This window comes from Trichechus manatus, unplaced genomic scaffold (assembly GCF_000243295.1).
Source record: "Trichechus manatus latirostris isolate Lorelei unplaced genomic scaffold, TriManLat1.0 scaffold00002, whole genome shotgun sequence".
Classification (NCBI taxonomy): domain Eukaryota; kingdom Metazoa; phylum Chordata; class Mammalia; order Sirenia; family Trichechidae; genus Trichechus; species Trichechus manatus.
In genome coordinates this window covers 10,641,021-10,664,986 of record NW_004443938.1, presented here as the reverse complement: position 1 = coordinate 10,664,986, position 23,966 = coordinate 10,641,021, and the positions used below count along the sequence as shown (strand labels likewise).

At 51.0% G+C, this 23,966-nt stretch overlaps 1 protein-coding gene across 1 annotated transcript in view; it reads left to right on the top strand.

The window, feature by feature from the left end:
* The window catches only part of IGF2R (insulin like growth factor 2 receptor), a 118,963-nt gene extending 95,551 nt beyond the window's left edge, over positions 1–23,412 (top strand). The window contains exons 35-48 of the mRNA XM_023728639.1: positions 583–801; positions 2,676–2,825; positions 5,785–5,946; positions 7,459–7,666; positions 7,983–8,129; positions 9,791–10,025; positions 10,828–10,964; positions 13,402–13,516; positions 14,818–14,964; positions 15,621–15,808; positions 16,967–17,153; positions 19,628–19,780; positions 19,953–20,022; positions 21,631–23,412. Of these exons, the coding sequence (XP_023584407.1) occupies positions 583–801; positions 2,676–2,825; positions 5,785–5,946; positions 7,459–7,666; positions 7,983–8,129; positions 9,791–10,025; positions 10,828–10,964; positions 13,402–13,516; positions 14,818–14,964; positions 15,621–15,808; positions 16,967–17,153; positions 19,628–19,780; positions 19,953–20,022; positions 21,631–22,047 (2,535 nt within the window). The 3' untranslated portion in view covers positions 22,048–23,412. The remainder of the gene's footprint in view (positions 1–582; positions 802–2,675; positions 2,826–5,784; positions 5,947–7,458; positions 7,667–7,982; positions 8,130–9,790; positions 10,026–10,827; positions 10,965–13,401; positions 13,517–14,817; positions 14,965–15,620; positions 15,809–16,966; positions 17,154–19,627; positions 19,781–19,952; positions 20,023–21,630) is intronic.
* The last annotated feature ends 554 nt before the right edge of the window (positions 23,413–23,966 follow it).

The window sequence follows — 23,966 nt, the reverse complement described above, 5'->3', positions numbered from 1 at the left end:
AGCCCGGCCAGCCCCGGGCCCTGAGCTGAGAGAGCCTGGCCAGCCCCGGGCCCTGAGCTGAGAGAGCCCGGCCAGCCCCGGGCCCTGAGCTGAGAAAGCTGGTCAGCCCTGGTTCCCAAGCTGTGCGCCATTGTGACTTGCTCCCAGTGTATCCCATTCACCTCTGATCATCCCAATAATAAAGGTGGTAAAAAAAAAAAAAAATCCTATGTTACATAACCAAACATTTTGGGACATCAGTGCACGCTATGCTTTTTGTTTTGTTTTGATTTTAAGCTTTTAAATTCTTACCAACCAACCCAACCTAGTTGCCACTGAGTTCATTCCAACTCATGGCTACCCAGCGTGTGTCAGAGTAGGGCTGTGCTCCATAGGGTTTCCAATGGCTGATTTTTAGAAGTAAATTGCCAGGTCGGTCTGCTGAGATGTCTCTAGGTAGATTTGAACCTCCCACGCTTTGGTTTGTAGCTGAGTGTGTTAACCGTTCGCGCCACCCAGGGACTCCTTAAATTCGTAACGGTGAGTCAGTGGTGATTAGTGCAGGTTTGCAGTGGGCTCAGTGTGGTTTTTTCCACTTGGCAGGTGGAATGTTCAGTGAAGAATGGCAGCTCCATCATCGACTTGTCCCCCCTGATCCACCGCACTGGTGGCTATGAAGCATACGACGAGAGTGAGGACACCACCTCTGACACCTACCCCGACTTCTACATCAATATCTGCCAGCCACTGAACCCGATGCACGGGGTGGCGTGTCCTGCTGGGGCAGCCGTGTGCAAAGTCCCTGTCCACGGGACCCCCATTGTGAGTGTGGGACATCCAAGGGCGGAAACAGATTTTGCAAGACCAGTAGCGATGACCTTCATGCTGTGTTTCTTAGTTTCAGTGGAGAGTTACTCCGGCAGAAACGATGGAGAAATAAGTTGGGATGATGTATGTCAGGGAAGGTTAGCGTCAGGACTTGTGAATGGAGCTGTCAGCCTGTAACAGTAGCTGGGAAGCCTTTGAGTCATGGACGTAAACGTGACCACGTGTAGATACACATCTTTGGTCGTGTAGGGAACCCCAGGGCTGACTCTGATCAAGAGAGACATTTGTACTTAAAGTGGCAAGAAAGACCACTGACCGAGCCGGGATTCTTTGAAATGCCAGCTGGGTAATTAGATCTCTAGTGAAATGTGAGCACTTCTGTGGTCGTGAGTTATGATGAAGGGTAAGCCCAGGTCTTCTCCCATAGAAAGTGTAATACTCTCATCTGAAACTTTTGGTTTGATACTAGCATTTTTAATATAGATCTGCATTTTTGAAAATTGTCCTCACCAGTTATGTTCCTAATTTGTTAAGTACTTGATATACTTTATTACTTGAAATGCATCTCAAAAGCTGTTTTTTTTTATTTCTTTATGCTTTAAGTAGTGAATCCTTCCACAAGATAGTTGAATGTCGTTTTAAAAGGTGGCCATTTTCCATGGCATTGGCAAGGAGAAAGCGGGGAGTGAGTGGGGAGATTGGCAGTAACTATGAATTTAGCAAAGCCACAGCTACGTGAGAAATGGCACCTGGGTGGAGGGACTCTAATTAGCAAGTGCTTGTGTGACGTGCTTTCCAGCAGTGCAGGCTGGGACGCTCGATCGCAGATCATTTCTGAGAGGGACGATCCGCTGTACTTTCCTGCTTGGCCACCCTTTGTCAGATTGTCAGACTTGGAGTAAGTTCTTTAATTGGAGAGGCTGTTGTGTTGTTTTGATCAGAACATTCAGTACACACCCCACGGTGACGGGTCAAGGGCATCATAGCTAAGAACAAAATCACGGGAAGATGCATTTATATGTGTCTCATTCCTGACCAGCTATGCGTGCACACATACACATGCACACTTGCACGCATATGTACACACACGGCATACAACACGCACATGCATACGTGTGTATATGTACCCACATATCACACATATACACGTGCACATACACGCACACTCGCACACATGCATACATACCCGCATACACATACATGGCACACATACACACGTACACATACACACTCATAATCTCACATACATACATGTGCACACACATGCGCCCACACATGCACACATATGCACATGTACGTGCACACATGCATGTGTGCACACGTGTATGCTCACATGAGCGCATACATCCCCATTCCTGACTATTCTTTTCTTTCATTCGTTTATTCACTCCAAAACACTTATTGAGCAGCCGCTGTGTGTCAGGCGCGTGCTAAGCAGCACAGACTGGCAGCAAGCTTGCCCTCTCGCCCCAGGGTCATGCAGCAGCTGGCAGTGCCGGTGCAGGGCTGGCCGGCCAGAGATGGGGCTGCACGGGCTGGGGGCTGAAGGTCTGGTGTGTGGATTCCTCCTGCTGGAGTCAGGGCACAGAGCACTGGAGGAGAAGATCTGTGAAAATGGTGTGTGAGTAGAACTAGAAGCACCGTCACTAACCTTAGGATCAAAACTCAGATGCAGCGGCATCCTGGCGTTTCCGTGTAGCTTCTTAATGTCAGACTTCGCAGGCGGTTGCTGTTGACCCAGTTCTTAGATGCTCCCTCGTGTTCGCAGAAGATGCGGTATGGTTTTCGCAGTGCTGTGTCAGTCTTTGTTCTGCCCGCCTTGGGCACCGCTGAAATCCTGAAGCACCGTTGCTGTTGTTCTCCTTCAGGATATTGGCCGAATCACAGGACCTCCAATACTCAACCCCACAGCGAATGAAGTTTACCTGAATTTTGAAAGCAGCACGCCTTGCTCGGCAGACAGGCACTTCAACTACACCTCCCTCATCACCTTCCACTGCAGGAGAGGTGTGAGCATGGTAAGTGGGCCGCCCCCACAGTTGCCAGGCCGCAGCGTGGGTTTGCGGGCCAGAGGCGCAAGTTTAAGGACGCCCGTATCCACAGCGTCAGCCTGGGAGAATAATAGTAGGCAGGTGCATCCGTGGTGTATTCGACTGTTCGTAAACCACTGATTAGGAACGAGCGTGCGTACACTCAGTGAGCAGGGCAGGCTTTGCGCTGAAAGGCTTGCTGTGCTTTAACAAAGGTGTAACACTTGAGAGCAGAGCGCCATCACCACACTGCCTGCAGAAGTGTCAAAAGCTCGTAACCTTTTCTTACCATAATATTACTGACTTCAGTCTTATCTGAAAGTTAGACTTTTGGCATCCATGATCATTAGGATGTAGCCCACATCTCAGAAGTTAGCAGACAACGAAAGACCTCTGGAATCAGAATAGCTACAACAAATTAGCACGTTTTACTCCTACGGAGGTTAGTGACTTATTGCACGTGCATTTAAGGATAATAACAGCTCCCACTGAGTACCGCTGGGTTACGGTGTCCTTGTGCGGGTTCTCCTGGTTCCCTCGGTGAGCGGGAGGTAAGTGGTGAGGAGTCGGGCGCTCAGCGCTGCTGGTAGGGAGCCAGCGTCATTGGGCTCTTTAGCACAGGACCGAGCCTAGGCAGCGCAGGTCCACACCACTTACCTGGGATTCCCAAACCCATAAAGCTCTGAAGACTGATCGCGCCTTTGACATGAAGGCATGTGAGGCTCCTAAGGATCTGTGCCACCCAATGTGAATATCCATAGGTTTTATTGTCGAAATAGTAATACGCTTGATTATAGGACCCGGGGAGAGAGAGAGAGTGTGTGTACACATATGTGTATATATATGTGGGTGTGTGTTCACATGTATGTGTTTATATGTGTATATGCATATGTAAGGAGCCCTGGTGGTGCAGTGGTTAAAGTGCTTGGCTGCTAACCAGGTCTGGCGGTTCAAACCCACCAGCCTCTCCATGGGAGAGAGATGTGGCAGTCTGCTTCTGTAAAGGTTACAGCCTTGGAAGCCCTCTGGGGCAGTTCAGCTCTGTCCTGCAGGGTCTCTGGGAGTCAGAATCGACTCAGTGGCAGTAGGAATAGGAGTGTGCGTACGTGAGTATGTACGTAAAGGTGTGTGTGTATGTGTGCTTAACGTAAACATACATCCCGAATTGCCTCTTTAAAATCCTAAAGATTTTTAAGGCTCCTTTGGTCCCCGATGAGTTCAGATACTAGATTACGGTTCTCTACGGCATCGTGTGATTTCAGTACAGCTGATCTTCTGATTTTGTAGCCTGTAGCCGGTCTGTGAAGGGGAAGGGGGGTGTTGACAGTGGTAGCCAGTGACCTGGCACCAGCCTGACAAGGAGGGACAGTGCAGGATCAAGAGGGGAAAAACAGTGGGCACAGGCCCTTACGGTCTGCGTGGGCGGCTCCCGTAGAGGCCCGGGGCTCCTCCACGCCCTGACGTCACGGTTCCCGAAGACGGCGTCACGACGCTCCTGCGTTACCCAGGAGGTTAAAGCGTGTGTTCAGCCGGTTCTTTTATTTGTGTCGTAGCTGCGTGTTTATTTCCTGTGTCTTTATGCATCTTTCGAGCCCTGGTGGCTCAGTGGTTAAGAGCTCAGGCTGCTAGCCAAAAGGGCAGCAGTTCAAATCCACCAGCCGCTCCTTGGAAGCTCTGTGGGGCAGTTCTACTCTGTCCTATAGGGTTGCTATGAGTCGGAATTGACTTGACAGCAACAGGTTTTTTTATGGGTATGCATCTGTAGACACACACAGTGTGAGGCAGACGTAGATGTAACCCTTAAACGGGCTGCCATTCTCATTCTTTAAGGGGGTTCTTCAGTTCTTCTCAAGGCCCCCCTCTTCCTGAGAAGCGATTACCTTGCGCTGCCAGATGAGTAGCGTGTCACTGTACTCGGCTCTCAGGTGTGGCAGCTCTGCAGGTAGACCGTGCTGAACACCAGCCTGTCCTCAGCGCCACCGCACCTCAAGGGGGATCAGTGTTTACCTCCAGAAATGAGCAGTCTCGTGCTGAATGGGTATTCCCGTTTTGGAAAGATTTTAAAAGGATTTTTTTCCTCTGTGGTTTCCATCCTTAGTGGAAATACTGAGTTTATAAAGAGTTCAGCAGCAATTAAAAGTGAAATTCCTGACCAGCCGCTTCATCTTCTTGTTGCCGTTGTTGAATGAGGGGGATGAAGGCATGGATTCGGAAGTACTTGGGCTGTGGGGTGTGTGCCTGCCGTGTCGCGGCTCAGTTCTGGGAGCATTGGAGTGGAGGCCCTGGCTGTGAACGCAGGGAAGGAGCCCCCCACCCCGTGCCACGGCAGGGTCTCAGCGCCACAGCTTACTTTTGAGGATGCTTAGAGACTGCTTAAAGTCCGCTCCCTGCCTTCATTTCCACCCAGAGGTGCCTTGGAAGAAAGGCTGGAGATCTCCTTCCAAAAAGCCAGCCATGAAAACCCCGTGGAGCACAGTTCTACTCTGACACGCACGGGGGTGCCAGGAGCTGGAGTCAGCTAGACGGCAGTTGGTTTTACTGGTTGCCTTCATTTGCACCAGTGACATGGAACATTCGGTCTTTCTCTCGCTCTTTTTGTCTGTCTTTCAGTGAAGATGGTGAGATGGCCTGGGGTTAGCGAGGGGCTTCCTGCGTGTGTGTGGTATGTGTATGGGGTGGGGGGACCAGTGCCAGGAGGGTCCTTGCAGCTGCTGCTGTTGGGTCCCCTCCCCTCTGAGAGAGGCCAGTGTGGGGTGCAGAGGACGTGTGGCCAGGGCGTCTTCCTGGGCGCTGCATGTGCTGGCACTTGTGTAGGAGGAGTGTGGTGGCACCGTGAGGGGCCTCCCCTTGTCCTCACTCCCCTGGGAATCGCACAGCTTCAGCATGGAGGCCCCCCGGCTACACTAACTCGTGGAGTTTTCAAGGTCTTTGCTCTTCTTCACAACAGGGAACGCCCAAGCTGCTGAGGACCAGCGACTGTGACTTTGTGTTTGAGTGGGAGACCCCTCTTGTGTGTCCAGACGAAGTGAAGACCAACGGCTGCTCGCTGACCGATGAGCAGCTCTACTACAGCTTCAACCTGTCCAGTCTGTCCACAAGCACCTTTAAGGTAGTGTGGCCCATGCAGTGCGTCGCCGTCTTGGGCATATGTCATGGTCCCGAGAACTGGTAGCGCCCAGCCTGTGGGTGTTTGTGACCCTCCCGGTGCCTTCAGGTGTGGGAAGCCGTTAGAGACGATGTTGTCACCTTGGCGTCTGGGGGTGCCAGCTTCAGCGCTGGTGTTGGGTTTGCAGGACCAGCATGTCGGGGCTCTGGGCTGTCTGGGTAGCTGACCACAGCTAGCACTTCTGTTGAGCCTCACAGCTTAGCGTGTCTTTGCACGCAGGATTTTGTGAGGATGAAATGACCACTCAGGTGGGCAGTGGGTCCCTTCACGTTGAGGATGGAGAACAGGCAGGGAGGCTTGGGGGGATGCACATGAGGCCCACACCTAGTGAGGGGCCAGGTCGGTGCCAAATCCCTTTGCTTTTTACCCCACAACAGCCCCCTGCGCAGCCCAGGGCAGCAGTACGTGTTCGCTGCAGTGGCTCTGTGCAGGAGGCTGGCCGTGCACGGATGGAGTCATTGAGAACGTCTGCCCTAATACCTCTCCTGATTGTACCTTCTCTGGGGTTCCGTCTTGGGCGTGGCGTCACACTGGGGCTCCCGTGCCTTGTGTGTGGAGCTACGGATTGAGAATGTCTGCCCTAATACCTCTCCCGATTGTACCTTCTCTGGGGTTCCGTCTTGGGAACCTTGTGTGTGGAGCTACAGTACCTGCCATGTGGGACACGCCTCCCAGTGCTGCCTGTGGCCAGCGTGGCGTGGGGACGAGAGGTCACAGGTCCCTTTCTCTCTACCTTTGCTTTTAGATAAAGAGGCAGGTATTTTGGCCACCAGGGAGGCCACGGATGGAGGGGTTAGGTAGGCCTCTCCCCCTTCCATGTGCCTATGAATCGTGACCGGCTTGGGTCACCTGTGGCTGGGGTACCCGAGGCCTCAGGCCCAGTGATTAGATGTTGTCTGGTCATAGCCACATACTGACTCTGTGCTTGGATACCGGCTCTCTAGTACCTGTAAGGGAGGCCCCTACCCAGCTCCAGCCCTTCCTGACAGATGGGTGTAGTGGGTCTGGGCCTGGCAGGGGACTGAGTGGGGGCAGGAGATGGTGTTGGCATCGACTCTGCTCATTAACCCAGTCCTCACAGCACCCCAGGTGCAGGTGACGGCCCGAGGCCTCAGATAGGTGGGCGAGGGCCCCGGGCCTCATGTAGGTGGACGGGGGCCCAGACCTCGTGCTCAGGCCTCGTGCTCTCCCTGCTGCGTTCACTGGAGGGGCAGCCAGCGGTGAGGGGAGGAGCGCCAGGCCTGGGTGTGGGGGAGCGGTGGACCCTTGCGGTCGCCTGGGTGAGATGTCCAGGTGCCCCACTCCTGGGCCCCCTGGAGGAAGGGCCCAGGACCTGGGGAGCGGGATGGTGAGCCGTGGTGCTGACACCCAGCACAGGAACGGCAGCCTCATCTGTATGCACGAGCCCACATTCCTGGATCCTCACATAGTCGTGGTGTCTGTCTGTCTGTCTAGGTGACGCGAGACTCCCACACATACAGCGTGGGTGTGTGCACTGCGGCTGCAGGCCTGGACCAGGGCGGCTGCAAGGACGGAGGTGTCTGCCTGCTCTCCAGCAGCAGAGGAGCCTCGTTCGGGCGGCTGGCCTCCATGCGGCTGGACTACAGGCATCAGGATGAGGCCGTCATCCTGAGCTACGCCAACGGCGACACCTGTCCTCCAGGCAAGGCTTCTTAACGGGCAGGGTGTAGATTGCTTGGCAATGGGAAGTAACGGTAGGAAAACCGCAGAGGACGAAACCCTGTGAGGGCTGGAACTGAGCTTTGGCTGTGACGCATCAAAGCAAAACGCTCTTGAGCGTCTCTTGCTTGTGCCTTGGAACTCACCCCGCCTGTGGGTTGCTCACGACACAATGGCAGGAGAATTCCGGCCGTCAGATGGCGGTGTGGGAGGGCTGCCTCCTTGGGGGTCCTCTCGGTGTGTTCTTAGGTGGCCATGTAGTATCGTCTGCATCGTTCAGCTCGTCCTCTTCTCTCCAGAAACGGAAGATGGCGACCCCTGTGTCTTCCCCTTCATCTTCAACGGGAAGAGCTACGAGGAGTGTGTCGTGGAGGGGAGGCCGAGGCCCTGGTGTGCCACCACCGCAAACTACGACCGCGACCACCAGAGGGGGTTCTGCAAGTTCTGTAAGTAGGAAAGTGGGGCGTCCACCATGCTGGTCCAGCGACACTGAGGCGCGAGGCCTCTGTGACTCTCCAGATGGATGAGAATACTAATTTTATAGTTTCTCCATAAAATTCGTTCATACGTTAATCAGTTTTACTTTCTCGTCAGGGTCATTTTCTAACAAAACAGTGTTTTTAATTGCTGTACAAGACTTAACATGTCAGCCTAGAGGTGGCTCACGGTAAAGCCTGGTTGAGATGTGGATGCCAGTGTCAGCTGGGCCTGCTCACAGCTTAGGGGCTGCACCCATGTGCCAGTGTCTTGGCACTAGTGACCCACAAGCATGCCTCTGTGAGATGACTTCCCATTGTGGGCCTTCAGGGTGGCCGGTGACTGTTCTAGAAAACCAGTGGGTTTGTCCACTGGCTTTCTGCTACGTGGCAGGCACTGGGCAGGGCTGGGGACCTGATGGGGGCTAGACTTGGCTCCCTTGGTGCTTAGCGTCTGGTGTCACAAGAGAATCATCCTGATGTTTGGGGCACTAACTGACTTGAGTTCTCGTGGGAAGCAAGAGGAGACAAGGCACGCAGATTGAAGTCTTATAAAGACTTGGAGTAATATGGGGTATACTGGAGGACTCTAGATGTTAAATTGACAAGGGGCTGCTCTAGTTTTGTTTTGAGGCTTGTTATGACCAGGCATTTCTCCTGGTCCATTGGACGGCACTCAACGTTTTTCAGTAATTACAGATATTTTATTGTTGCTGTTTTTATTTTTTATTCTCATTAGTCTATTAATCAGATATCACTGGATACCCGTGTACAAGGAACTGTGTTATGCTGTGAGGTTATTAAGAAGTACAGTATGAGATGCTGAGCTCTGAGGGAACTTGGTCTGTTCAGAGTTAAGATATTCGTGAATGAAACATAGTGCGATATGGCCAGGGCAGCAGATGTGGACACGTATGACAGGACAGATATGGTGGAGGGACCGCATGACTCAGACGGTCAAGGATACTAAGTGTGGCTTGAGAGGGAAAGGAGTTTAAAGACAAGCATTAGTACCTTGTTCTTTGCTGGTGAGAATGTGAAATGGTGCAGCTGTGGTGGAAAACAGTTTGGCAGTTCCTCCAAAAAGTTAAACATAGAGTTACCATATGATCCGGCAGTTCCACTCTTAGGTGTATACCCACAAGAACTGAAAGCAGAGACTCAGAGATTTGTACTAACATGTTCATTGCAGCACTATTCACAATAGCCAAAGGTGGCAAGAACCCAAGTGCCCATCACCAGATGAGTGGATACATAAAACGTGGTGCATACGTAGAGTATTACTCAACCATGGAGAGAAATGAAGTCCCGATACATGTGACAATGGGTGAACTTTGAAAACATTATGCTGAGTGAGATAAATCAGACAGAAAAGGACAGACACTGTAGGGGCGTTCTTGTTGAAGAGTACCGAGTCTCAGTTAGGGTGGTGACAGTGTTGTGGAAGTGGACAGCGGTGACGGCTGCACAGTGTGGTAGATGTGATTGGCTCACTGAATTGTACCTTCAAGACTGGTTGAAACAACAAATTTTTTGTGATACATATTTTATCACAATTGGTAAAACAGAAAGCCAGGCATTTGGGCCCCAGGCCATGCTCTGACCGTGTCCATGACCCCCACCCCCTCCAGCCAACAGCCACCGGACATCTGCGATCATATTCAGGTGTGATGAAGAAGCCGACATTGGGTGGCCCCAAATCTTCAGTGAGGTTCGTGGGTGTGAGGTGACCTTTGAATGGAAAACAAAAGTCGTCTGCCCTCCAAAGAAGATGGAGTGCAAATTCATCCAGAAGCACAAAACCTATGACCTGAGGCTGCTCTCTTCTCTCACTGGGTCCTGGTTCCTTGTCCATGATGGCGCCTCGTGAGTACCCTTCATCCTTTGCCCACCATTTTATATGCTTAGCAGTCAGTAATGTGAGACTTGGTGGTGGTAGTTGGTTCATGATGTTTTGCCTCAGCGTCAGAAAGGAGGGAAGGGAGTACCACGTAAATCTGAGGTTACCTGGCTTCGGTTGGTGTTGTGCTCCTGGGAGCAATCCAGAGGGGTTGAGCATTGTGTACTGTAGGCTGTTTTGACGGCAGAGGGGTGAGAGTGGGTTCCGGTGAGCAGAAATGGAGCCTTCAGAACCCAAAGAAGCCAGAGGTCAGCCGTTGGCTGAATGGAGCGGAAGTCTAGAGGAGACTTCTGTCTGTGAAGGGTCTGTGGCTCGGGTTTGTGGGAGGTGTGTTAACTTTCACAGGGACTTTGGCCAGAGTCTCAGGCTCTGCAGTGGCCTGAGGTTGGTTACAGTGATGCCGGCTCCATGTGTAGGGTACCACCGTGTACCAGGCCCTCTTAGCTCCTTAAGTCCTAGCTGCAGATGAGCAGCGGGAACTTGGAGCATGTGAATGACTGCTGAAGGTGAATCGTCAGGGTTTCAACCGCTGCCTGCCCCAGCGGTCTTCCTTCTGCTGAACCCCACTGCATCAGGATAGCCCACAAGAGTGAATCTTGATACCCTGCAAGCCTTGTCCACGAGGTCCCCGCTTCAGATGATGTGGAATACTTAGCTATCAGAGTGGCTATTTTTTTCTGGAAGTCACGGAAAAGCCTGTGCCCCAAGTATGTTAGAATAGAGGCTTAACCTGCCTTCCTCTTCCCGACCCCCTGTGTCGTCTTGAAGGTACTACATCAATTTGTGTCAGAAGGTATACAAAGGCCCCTCTGGCTGTTCCGAGCGAGCCAGCATCTGCAAGAAGAGTACCTCTGGAAAGGTCCAGGTCCTGGGGCTTGTCCACACGCAGAAGCTGGATGTTGTAGGTAAGACCTTGGGGCTGTCACGACTGTGCAGGTGTACTGCGCCTGGATCAGGAAGGTGAGGGGGGTCTTCAGGGCAGCGGCCCGTCGGTGTAGGCTTTGGGTGAAAGCTTCCAGTATTACACCCTGTGACTGTTTCTCAGACGTTTTGGCAACTCCTGGAACATTTATAGTAAGTACTATTTTATATGGGGCCCTGGTGGCGCAGTGGTTAAGCGTTTGGCTGCTAACCAAAAGGTCAGCAGTTTGGATCCACCAGCCATTTGTTGGAAATGCTATGGAGCAGTTCTACTCTGTCATATAGGGTCGCTATGAGTTGGAATCAACTTGATGGCAGTGGGTTTGTTTTTTTTTATATTAGAGACTGCAGGCCTCAGTCTATGTATTTAGAGGGGTTCAACTGTCTTGGGGGGAGGATCTGTACTCCAGGGAGGAAGTCGGCGTGTTCAGAGCTCCTCAGAATTTCTCGTTCCGACCGGGGGTTGAGTGCTTAGATGTTGACACAAGCAAGCATTTATTTAGGAAAGCTGGGTAATTCTACAAGCACTTGGTAAAGGTGATTCAGGAGCACGTGTTTGTTGTAGTGTAACAAGTTTTAATAGTTACACTTTTTAATAGTTTTAATAGAAAACGCATCTTGCAATTGGTTGTTGAGTGACAGACTTTATCTTTCATTATTTAATGGAGGAAGGTAGGACTTTCTTAGTTTAAGGACAACTGGGGTGCAGTAGAGGGACCAGTAAAGAAAGAATTCATCTTTGCCTGCTAGGCTAGAGTGGGATACCTTGAATCATCCTGATTAAATCATAGGATAGCTTCATAAAGTTAGCTTTCACTGTTTCAAAGAAATGGAGAAAGGGACTTCTCAGGAAACTACTATTGCCCTTAATAAAAATCAAGCCCAGATTCTACTAGTTTGGCTGTGGGGGCAGTCGCCATGTGGGAAGCACTGGCCAGACTTGCCAGCCCGAGATTCACCTTCCCTTTGGAGGGTCTTACTTATTATTGCTCAAGAAGGGGCAGTGGTGGGGGGGTGGTTGAGGGTGGCCCTTTCCCCTCTCCCCCGCCCCGTAATCTCACGGTTATATATGGACGTCTGACCAGTCTTTCTCTCAATTTCCCCTTGTTGTTAGCTGCTATCAGGTTGGTCCCTGGGTCGTAGTGACCCTGTGTATAACAGAGTAGAGCTGCCCTGTACGGTTTTCTTGGCTGTAATCTTTATGAAGCAGATCAACAGGCCTTTCTTCTGTGGCACCACCGGGTGGGTTTGAACTGTCAACTTTTCCATTGCTAAACCAAACCTGTTACCATCAGGTCGATTCCGACTCATAGCAATCCTATAGGCCAGAGTAGAACTGCCTCTATATGGTTTCCAGGGAGTGGCTGGTGGATTTGAACTGCTGACCTTTTGGTTAGCAGCCGTAGCTCTTAACCACCATGCCACCAGGGTTTCTTTCCATTGATAGTTGAACCCAGATTGTTCACACCATCCAGGGAGTGTCAAATTCCCGTAGCTAACTGGAAAAGTAGAATATTTAAAGCTTCACTAAAGGTTTGGAGCCAGAGGAACAAGTGAGAACAGTGGTACAGTGAATGGCATGGAGGTAGATCATTTGGCTTAGCAGCAGTGACTTGCTTGCTGCCCTCCATGCGGTGGGTGCCATCATGGAAGTCAAACCAGGCCTAGTGGAAGAGCTTGTTCTTCCTCCTAAGGCCAGCATGGGGCACTCTGGCTTTCTGATGCCAAAGGCTAGAAATATCTGGTTCCCGGCACACCAGGTGGCATCCTACTGGTGATATTTGCCTGTTAAAGCGTAAACTCTCTTTTCTCTTAGACCCTGGAAAGGTTAGCGGTCTTTACTTTTTTTTTTTAGCATGTCGCTTTCCAAAGCAGAAAGAGCTCAGCTGAGCCAGGAGACCTGAGAAGGACAGAGTTGTGCTCTGCCCCTGCTGTTTCTCTTGGTGAAGTGGGAATTTAATACCTGCTCTCTTATTGTGAGGCTCACGTGAGGGGGTGTGCTAGGAAAGCAGTTAGAACTACGTAGGGATTGCACACGCTGCTGCTGCCGTTGACTGAGCTTCTGCCCTGGGCTTGACTCTTGACAGACACATCTGAAGTCCTCAGTTTACATAGGATTCCCAATTTATAGATGAGATATTGGAGGCTCGGAAGTTCAGCAACCCAAAGTCATGAAACTAATGAGTGGAAGGGCTAGGATTTGAGCCTGGGTCTTTCTGTTACCATGCAAGCAATGGTGTGGGTGGTATGGTGGTCACTGAGGTTGGTGGTGCTGGGAAAAAGTGGATCCATAAAAGGTCTTTAAATCTTTAGAGCAAATAGTTCATTTTGTCCTGGTTCAATATGATTTTTGACGTACGGCATTGAGGCTTTTCATAGCGCACTAGAAATAACGTCTGTCCAATAATCTGTGTGTTTCAGATGACAGAGTTGTTGTAACTTACTCGAAAGGTCATCGATGTGGTCAAAACAAGACTGCATCCACAGTGATAGAACTGATGTGTGCAAAGACGGTGGGCAGGCCGGTGTTTGACAGGTAAGAAGGTTGTGGCATCAAAGACAATGGGACGTGCCCTGGTGAACTCTCCAGAATTTCTCCCATGGTTTGGGGGTTTGGAAATGTGTATGCAGGGAGAGGATATTTAGGTTGTGGGGGTCTGGTTACTGCTCCTCTGGGCCCGGGGGCTGGGGCTGTGGTGGTCCTGTGTTGTGCAGAGCTGCCCTGCATGAGGAGGACTTCCCTGGTGAAAGGCCAATAGCACCCTCTTGAGAAGCACTGTTAATAGACTAAAGCAACTTCCTGGTCCTCGCCTGCCTTAGAAAACGTGCTTTTGATTTTGTGTGCTGGCTGAGCAGTCTTTAGCTGGCCTCTGTCTGTGACTGTCACAGCAGGCTCCGAGGGGTGTTAATTGGTGGCACCTGGGGCCAACCTTCCAAGCAGCCTACCATGGGCCCACGGGCAGGTGGGGTCTGTACCTGGATGCTCTTGGATTCTATCAGGATTCTCCAGGCAGCCCCTTGCCAGGTGCTAGGGGGAGTTCGACCAACAGAGGGAGCGTGCGCACTGATGTTTGTGAACAACCACCGGGCTTGGGAAGGAGAAACCCAGGAATTGTCAAAGGATTTCATCCATTGCTGAGCCTGAGAAACTTGGGAAACAAAATTTCAAAAATCTAGGAGCAAAATATCCACTTTTAAATGTTTCTAAATTTTGAAAAACTTGTATTAAACGTGAGCCTACATTGCCGATGTGCTGGAAGGGTTAAGAAAAGTCAATAAAACAAGTTTCTAGCCCAGAACTGAGACAGTGCTGCTTCAGTGGTAGAATTCTCACCTTCCACGTGGGAGACGTGGGTTCGACTCCTGGCCAGTGCACCTCATGTGCAGCCACCACCCATCTGTCACTGGAGGATTGAGTTTGCTGTGATGCTGAACACGTTTTAGTGTAGTTTCTAGACTAGGAGGAAAGGCCTGGGGATCTTCTGAAAATCAGCCAGTGAAAAGCCTGTGGAGCACAACAGCCTGATCTCGTTGTGCGTGGGGTCGCCATGCATTGGGGGCTGACTCCACGGCAGCTAACAACAGACCTAGAGCTGCATTCTGCATTGTGTCCAGGAGTTCTGAACGGGCCTGAGTGGCGTCAGGTGCTGGGAAGGGCTGGTTTATGCAGTGTCCTGTGAGGGCGGAGGCTGCTGGGGCATCTGAACCCAGGATCGACCTTCGTAGAAAGCAGACAAGCTTCACTTAGGGGTGTGGTGCTCTTGTTCGTGTGTCTGTCTTTGCGTGCTTCTTGGCTGCGGGGCCGGTAACTGGAGGGCCGTACCTGCTGTTTTCCAGGTTTGATATTGACAGCTGCACCTACTACTTCAGCTGGGACACCCGAGCCGCCTGCGCTGTGAGGCCTCAGGAGGTGGAGATGGTGAATGGGACCATCACCAATCCTATAAATGGCAAGAGCTTCAGCCTGGGAGACATCTATTTTAAGTAAGATATTTTCCTTCTGAGCACGGAAATGTATTTAAAATTAGGCCGGCAGTTCAGACCTTTCACTGGCGGGCAGTGCTGCAGGATGAATGTGTGTTTGAGCTGCTGTTGCTAGGTAGGCACCGTATTTTGCTTAAACTAAGAGAAACATTACTGAATGATTAAGTTTTAACACCAAAGATGGTGAATTCTCTTGAGTGTAAAAATAAAGTCCTCTTCTCCTCCCTGACCTATAATAAGCCCGGGGTAGAAGCTGAAGCCTGAGGAGTGTGTTTGAGCAGGAATCTTTTGGGCTTGCCAGTTTGTAAAGAATGAGTCTTCAGCAGAGTGGCTGGGGTGACTGGGGTGGCGGGGGCAGCTGGCCGTACAGCCATCTGCACGCTGGGCAGAGGGAGGCAGTGTGGTGCCGGCCACTGGCATGGAGGAAGACCATTGACGCTCAGAGGAGGTGGGGGCGGCTAGTGACACAGCTGGGGTGGGAAGTCTGTGCCGTGGAAGTCTTTGTAGACTCAGGAGGCACTGCCCCAGGTTGGGGAAGCCAGAAGAAAGCACCCGGTGCCCTATGGTGCCACCGAGGACTTGGGTTTATGCGATAAATGACGTTCTTGAAGGACAACCGCATGACCAGACTCACGTGATCTTCTCTGTCTCCCCAGGCTCTTCAGGGCCTCTGGGGACATGAGAACCAACGGGGACCAGTACCTGTATGAGATCCAGCTCTCTTCCATCACCAGCTCCTCACACCCGTCATGCTCTGGGGCCAACATATGCCAGCTGAAGCCTAATGACCAACAGTTTAGTAGGAAAGTGGGGACTTCCGATAAAACCAAATACTACATTCAAGGTAATCATTTCCTGTCAGTGTTCCCATTTAACATCTCAGAGGAAGAGCTTGAACGTTTTCATGAACAAATGCCCTCATCTCTACGTCCCTGGTGCTCCACCAGGGGCTGTCTGTGCAGCATTCAGCCAACTCCATGTAGAGGGAGCAGAGCCCGCACAAGACCACCCTCACGTTTGACCCAACTGCAAGAACTCACTGGAAGCTGTTATGCTCACAGTTGCAGTTTATTGTAGGAAAGGATACAGGCGAGAGTCAGCCAAAGGAGGGAGCACGCAGGGCGGAATCCAGGCAGTGTCAGACGTGGGGCTTCCCTTGTTCTCTCCCTGTGGAGTCCGGATGCTCCTGAGCCTTGGTGTCCACAGTCTTTATTGGGCTCTGTCACATAGGCATAAGTGGTTGATTGCCCATGTGGTTGATTTCAGTCTCCAGGGCGACCAATACCACGTGACCCAAAGCCCCCACTTTCCATCACAACGGTTGGTCTTTGTGGCATGGTCAGCCCCAACCCTAAGTCATGTGGTGAGCTGAGGACCAAGGCCTGACCTCTTAGAGTGAGACTCAGTTCTTCCCTGAACACTGGCCAGGGCAGCGGCTTGGCAGACATGTGCAAGGGGCCTTTTTATGGTGTGAGAGAAGCATGCACGTGGGGCATTGGATGAGATATGCCTGCATCTCAGTTTAAACCCCAGCAGACTGTCCACAGATGGTAAAGAAAAACTCGGCCCATTACTGACGAGTTGGTGATAACTGTTCTTGAGGTTGTGTGTGCTTGCCTGCCTTTTTAGTTCACTTTTTTTTTTTAATTGTAGTAAATATATAGGTAACAAAACATTTGCTGTTTCAACATTTTTCACATTACAATTCAGTGACATGAATTACCATATTTTTACACAAATAATGCACACCTTCTATGTTTGTTTGCCAGCTGTGCCCTCCCCAGTGAGGTATTTTCATAAGTGCTGTTACGCAAATTTTTTTTTTACATGTTGCTGTAAAAAAAAAAAAAAGAGCATAGCGCGCTTACAAAAATACCTCACGAGGGGGCAGGGAGGGTGCAGTTGGCCAACAAACATGGAAGGTGCGCATTATTTACATAAAATATAGTATGTTTATCATGTTCAACCGTCACCATTATCCGCCACCTTTCTTTTCTGACAGATGGTGACCTCGATGTTGTGTTCTCTTCGTCCTCGAAGTGTGGCAAAGACAAGACAAAGTCCGTCTCATCCACCATTTTCTTCCACTGTGACCCTTCGGTGGAGGGCGGGATCCCTGAGTTCAGCCACGAGACTGCCGACTGCCAGTACCTCTTCTCGTGGTACACGTCTGCCGTGTGTCCTCTAGGGTAAGTGTGGCTCTGGAGGCCCTCAGGAGTGTGTGGAGGTTGATCATTTCACTCTTCGGATGGATGCTTACCAAGTGTCCATTTTTTGTGGGAATATTCAAATGTGTACAAAAACAGTTAAACCCCCACGGCCTGCAGCCAGCTTTGAGGTTGTCACCATCCTGCTGCTCTTGTTCCATGCCCACGCGGCCACTACCCACACTCCCAGGACAGCGGCCATTTTTCCCTGTGTGCCCACAGGGCCTGCAGGGCCCCACCCATGCACTGCGAAGCCTTCTCTTCCTGCTGCTTCCCACACTGCCCCGTCAGCTCCTGGAGGCAGAGGCTCTCTCTGTATTCCCAGCGCATCTTCCCTTTGTTTTCTAGTACACGTCGTATGTGGTAAAACTTCACTTTGACTGAGTGAAGTATCTTCTATGTGTGGATGAGTGAAAAACTTACTCTTCAGAGCTTGACGATCAGCGTGTGTCAGGTTTTTACGGGAAATGAGGAGAATACATTTCTGACAAGGGGAGGGAAGAGTGCAGCCTTCTTGTTGCCTTCGGCAGCCGCCTCTTCTAACGTTGGCTCTTACGTTGCCCCTTACGTTGCCCAGCTCTCCACAACCCCTTTTAGGGTATCTCGTCCAAAGCGCCGTGCTACAAACGGCTTTTCCCTCGGGCGTGCCGCTTCCTGTCCTGTTCGGCCGCCATCTTACACATCTGCCCTGACGCTGAAAGACCTAGAGAAGAACAACTTCTTGTTATCTGGAAGTTTCCTGCATCTGAAAAGGCACCCGACAGTCAGCAGACCACAGGGCTAGAGGCGATGGGGACACAATTCCAGATTGCACTCTTTAGAGCATAATTCTCGTTTTGACTTCATGTACATGGGCAGCAGCCCAGCAATGTGTAGGCAGCTTTGTCCTGAGCTCTCCCAGGAGCGTGGATGTGAGGATTCTCAGCTGTGCAGTCACTGGAAGAGGCTTCTGGCTGCAACTCTGACTGAGTGGCACTTTGAGCTTTTGAATAGTTATAGTATTCTGGTGATGTCGTTGAAGATAAAACTGGAGGTTCTTTGTGAAAGAAGCAGACTATGAATTAAATAATAAAATGTGAAACGAATGCTCCTCGTGTCCCAGGCCCGGGGTACCCTTGCTCAGTGCCTTAAAGAGGCTAAGATGCCACAGAGTAAGCCCTGCTCCTGACGTGGGTGACTGAGCTCCCCACCCCTGCACTTGCTTTTTTCCTGGGGGCTTTGCCTGGGCTGCTTTTCCCCCAGCCGGCGCTCTGGGAAGATTGTGACCTCGTATTAAAGACCCAAGGAGCCCTGGTGGTGCCGTGTGGTTAAGCGCTTGGCAGTTCAAACCCACCATCCCCTCTGTGGGAGAAAGAGCTGGCAATCTGCTTCTGTAAAGATTACAGCCTCGGAAACCCTATGGGGCAGTTCGGCTCTGTCCTATAGGGTCGCTATAGTCAGAATCGACTTAGCAGCCGGATTGGGCTGTAAAGGGAGTGTTTTGAACGTCACAAACTAAAACTAGAAGAGGCTATGACCAACAGCAGTTAACAGCGTGTGAAAAAGACCCAACCTAATGTCGGGATTCCTTGTGTAAAAGCCCACTGTTTAAAGGCATGGACGTCTGTCAGTGAAATAGCAACATGCTAAGCTTGCTTATTTACATCACCAAATATTTATCGGGCGCCTTCCACGTGCCTCGTGTTGTACTGCAGCTGTGCCCTTAACTCCCGGGAAACGTCAAGGCCACATCCCAACATGAGCTATCAGGAGGGAGAAGCTGTGACCTGGGTCGGGACCACCATTTCTTCCCAGAATAAACGCAGCGAGGAGAGAGCGTCGCGCTGGGAGACGTGTGTGACGGCTTGTTCCGCACATCTGCTCTCCCAAGAACTGCCCTTACCCGCCCTGAGACCTCTCCAGTTAGGTTCACAAGGACTGCGGGGCCGTGTTCATGGCGCTCGCCTCGTCCCACTGATGACGTTGCACGAAGCTTGGGCAACGGCTTCTAATCTGGTTTCCTACGCTCCTTGTCTTAAACTCATTGTCACAGAAGGTTTTCCGATGCTCTTATCCCTGTGGTGGCTCTTGCTGGGCTGGAGCAGGAGTCACGCAGGCATTTGTAGAAGTCACAGCTGCTCTCTGAGGTAGGAGTTCTTAGGGCTGACTTGAGGATTCCCTGGGTGGCGCAAATAGCAAAGCACTCGACTACGAGCTGAAAGGTTGGTAGTTCGAACACACCCAGAGGCGCCTCGGAAGACAGGCCTGGCCATCTGCTTCCGAAAGGTCACAGCCTTGAAAACCCTATGGAGCAGTTCTATTCTGCGCACACGGGGCCGCCGTGAGTCGGAATCGACCCGATAGCAGAGAACAACAGCAGCAACGTGGCTGACTTAAGCAAACGGGCACCTAAGAGAGCATCTGCCGGGGGGTGGCCTGCCGCGGCACGTGACCTCCTTCCCTGGACTTCTTTCCAGTGTGGGCTTTGACGGGGAGAGCGCTGGCGAGGACAGGCCGGAGCACCAGGGGCTCTCGGGACGGAGCCAGGCTGTGGGGGCCGTTCTCAGCCTGCTGCTGGTGGCCCTGACCGGCTGTCTGCTGACCCTGCTACTTTACAAGAAGGAACAGAGGTAAGGAGAGGCAGCCGGGGCCCAGGCGGGCTGTGTGTGCAGCGAAGCAGGGGGCTCGCTGGAGTCCAGCAGCAGCAGAAGTCTTAACGCTTTTAGTCAAACGCCCTTGCCTGTCAGACTCCTGCTTCCTGCTCTGTCTACCGTCAGATAATCACGGGCTCCTCTTTTTTAGGGAAACGGTGATGAATAAGCTCACCAATTGCTGTAGAAGAAGTTCCAATGTGTCCTACAAATACTCAAAGGTACTTTTCTGCTAAGGGCCTCTGGTGGGCCTGCCTGCCCTCCCCAGCCCCTCACCCCATAATAGGGTATTGTCACGATTATCATAACCTCAGTAATGACAGTAAAAACACCATCCCGGGCCAGTTGAACTTTAAAAAGGAAAAACATTACTTCTCTTACCCTGACACATTTTTTGTGTTTTTCCTTCAAGTTTTCCTCCTTGTGGTTGCAACTGTTCCCTTGGAGGATTTCATATTTAGGTTGCCTCCACTTCTTTGGCTATTCTTAAAGACTAAGGACATCATTGTACATCTAGCATTTGGATTATTCCCTTTGGGTGAATTTCTAGAAAAGAGGCATTATTTGGGTCAAAGGACATAGTTTGTGGCTCTTGGTGCATATTGCCAAATTGCTTTTCAGAAGGCTCATGTCAGTTAAACTTTTTGCACGTGTCCTTTCTGTGGCTTCTCCTACATGCCGTGCCCCTGCCTTGCCCTGCACGGGCACCTGCATCTGCTGAGAGCCCGGGAGAGCCACTTCTTGCCCAGCATTGCTGCCTTGTACCTGCCTGCCTTCCAGTCTGGGCGGTTTTGAATTGTCTTAGGTTCTCTAGAGAAACAAGCAGAACCAGTCACACACATACACACACACACAGAGAGGTGTTACTTCAAGGGATTGTCTCACACAGTCGTCAGGGCTGGCAAGTCCAAAATCTGCAGGTCAGGTGACAGGCTGGAGACTTCTGCAGGCTTGTGTCCCAAGATCTGTAGGTCAGGCGAAGAGAACAGCGCAGTAGAGAGAGAGTGACTTCTGCCAAAACAGCTATTTATACACCTACCCTTCATTTATCGACTATCGTTATCTGACATTTTGCGTTTAGGACAGTAGTGAAAAACTCTATTATCTATTTTGACATTAACGACGTATGTCTGGCAGTGATGAACACCAAGGTGTGAGGCGAGGGTACAGCTGGCTGTGATGGTTAAGGTTATGTGTCAGCGTGGCCGGGCCTGAGTCTCACTGGTTTGGCAGTTATGTAATGATGGAATTTGGTAGTCATATAATGATACAGTCATCCTCTATTTTGTGATCTGACGTGGTCATCCGCCATCTTTGCATTATGCCGACTTTTGCAAAACGAGCTGGTCTTTGAAACCTAACCATGTCGATAAGTGAAGAGTGGGTATAGTCCGAAGGCAGACCACACACACCCTAAGGAACTTCCCTTTCAACTGGCTGATTGATTGCGTTACATTTAATTACATTACGGAAGGTGATTATATTACATTATATTAGATTGCGTTATAGAATAGCAACTAGTCTAGTGTTTGGCAGAACCACTGGGATCCGTAGCCTAACCGCATTGATGCATAAGATGAACCATCACGTGAATGCCTTCGGCTTGGCTCTGCCCACTCGTGTCACCCCTGCGCCTTTTCAATCTCGGTGCAGCAGGCGGGGATTGCCAGCCCCAGCATCCCCTTCCTATTAGGGACTCTGGGAGCTGGGAATGTCATGACATGGTGGGGAGGGGCTGCCTCCCCAGCTTGGGTCAGTCCTGGGATGGGCCACGGAAGGAGGATAATGTGTTTCAGTGGGCTCACGTGGTCTCTGCGGTTGGTCCGCAGGTCAACAAGGAGGAAGAGGCCGATGAAAACGAAACCGAGTGGCTCATGGAAGAGATCCAGATGCCAGCCCCCAGGCCTGGGAAGGAGGGGCAGGAGAACGGCCACATCACCACGAAGTCAGTGAAGGCCGACGCCCTCACGTCCCTGCACGGTGACGACCAGGACAGTGAGGACGAGGTGCTGACCATCCCAGACGTGAAGGTGCACTCTGCCCGAGGGCCTGGGGTGGACAGCTCGCACAAGACGAGGAGCCCCCCGAGGATGGCGGATCCGGAGCAGGATGGTGACAGGATGGGGCTGATCAGAGGTGAGAAGGCCAGGAAGGGGAGGCGCAGACCTGGCCAACAGAAGCCAGGGAACTCTGCCCACCCAGTGTCCTTCCACGACGACAGTGACGAGGACCTCCTCCACGTCTAACCCTGGTGCCTACGAGAGAAGATGCATCGGCACAGCAAAGCACCTCCAACCAAATAAGACTTTATCGCCATGACGCTTCTATCATTTTTGCCTTTAACAAAAACGATTTCAAAAGGGAAGAGTTTTTGTGATGGGGGAGAGGGTCAGGAGGCCCGGCGCTGCTCACACGGGTGCTCACGGTCATTGGAACGCAGCTTTGCTCAGATTGGCCAGAGGGGGACCTCGTTCCAGGTTCCTCCCCCAGTCGCCACTCATGGGCATAGGCGCGCGTGTCCTCACGCAGTGGCCGACGCATCTCAGAATAGAGGGCTGTATTTGACAGGAAACCCTCGCTGCTTTAGTCTCTGTCGGGTATTTGACCATTATATTTAGCATTTTAATTCTCTCCCCCTATTTATTGACTTTGACAATTACTCAGGTTTGCGAAAAAGGAAAAAAAAAAAAAAGATAGCAACAGTATCTTCCTGTGGGCCAGGAGGTCACCTACTGGTTCATCCATCAGAAGAAGGGAAGGCTGTTAGTGTGCTGGGGAGGTGAATGCAGAGTCTGGGAACTGGTCAATGATTTAGCCCCTAAGCTAGAATACTCCATTCTATCTTCTCTTTTCCGCTTTCTGTTCTGAAGGGGGAACGCACGTGTGCACGCGTGCGCACGGACCCCGAGTGCCTGGGTTCTGGAGGCTTGCCTGTTCTATGCCTTTAGTCAGTAACGGCTGCCGCTTTTTGCATGACATCCTCAACCCTCGGTGGCCAGAGCACATTTGTCAGTATTCACACGACCCACCCAAAGATGGATTTGTGTGTGTGAGTGGAGTTGAGATGTCCGAGAAAATCACTCTTTCCAGATGTGGGGTTTAGTTCTCATCTCTTCAGGTTCTCATGATACCACCTTTACTGTGCTTATTTTTTAAAGAAAGAAGTGTTGATCAACCATCCGACCTATTGAAGCCTTAATTTGCACAGTGCGTGACTTAGGGAAGTGGCATGGGAGAGGGTGGGCCCGAACCTTGCCCCCCCGGGTGGTCCTGGATTTGTGATTGGAGGGAGGCCACGGTGGGAGCCTTGGTGTGGCCAGGACGGACGGGGTTCCAGTGCCCTCCCCTTTGTGCCTGGTGGGTCCTTGATGTTTGGTGGGAGACTTTCTGGGAGTGGGTCTGGCATTGTAGAGTTGTACATAGACTCACGGTATTCGGATACTTAGGAGCAGACCACCCTCCAGAATGCCTTGGTTTGCACCCAGTGCGGCTGGCTTATTTGATTTCAACATGAGTGTATTTTTAAAAATTGATTTCTCTCTTCATTTTTTTCAATCAAATTTACTGTAATATAAAGTATTCAACAATTTCAATAAAAGATAAATTATTAATTGTGCGTCACGGTTGTTTTTCCCCCCGGACAGTGGAAAGTGGCTGAGCTCTTCGCCTGCCTGCCTGCCTCTCAGTCCCTTTCCTTTCTGTTTAAGTTACAAAAATGCTTTTTTGAATCTGGGTTTTAACTTCAGCATCCTCAGCGACATCTTATTAAGCAGCACATTAGTTTCTCTCTTGAGTCTTCTCTGCACGTATGTACTAAATCGAGGTCCATTACTGAAATCTGATTTCTTCAGTCTTTCCAACAAAGCACACCCCAGAGGGTTCCCTGTTTTCCAGAACAACAGGTGTGAAGGTTAGAGTCCAACAGTGGACCATCTCGGCATGGAACTAATCTTTTTCCTTAGGGTGGTGTTTTCTCTTGAATAAATTCAGTCTTCCATCTTAAATCAGCAGTTAACACGAAAGTGGAAAGTTACTACTGTGTGAAAACGAGACTTCTCGGTGTCAGCATCTTCCCGCCATCTTGTTTTTTAATTACCCAATTGGAGTTAACCTTTTTTCCAGAATTTACGTCATCGCTCCCAAACCATTAGACATTCCTGGGTCT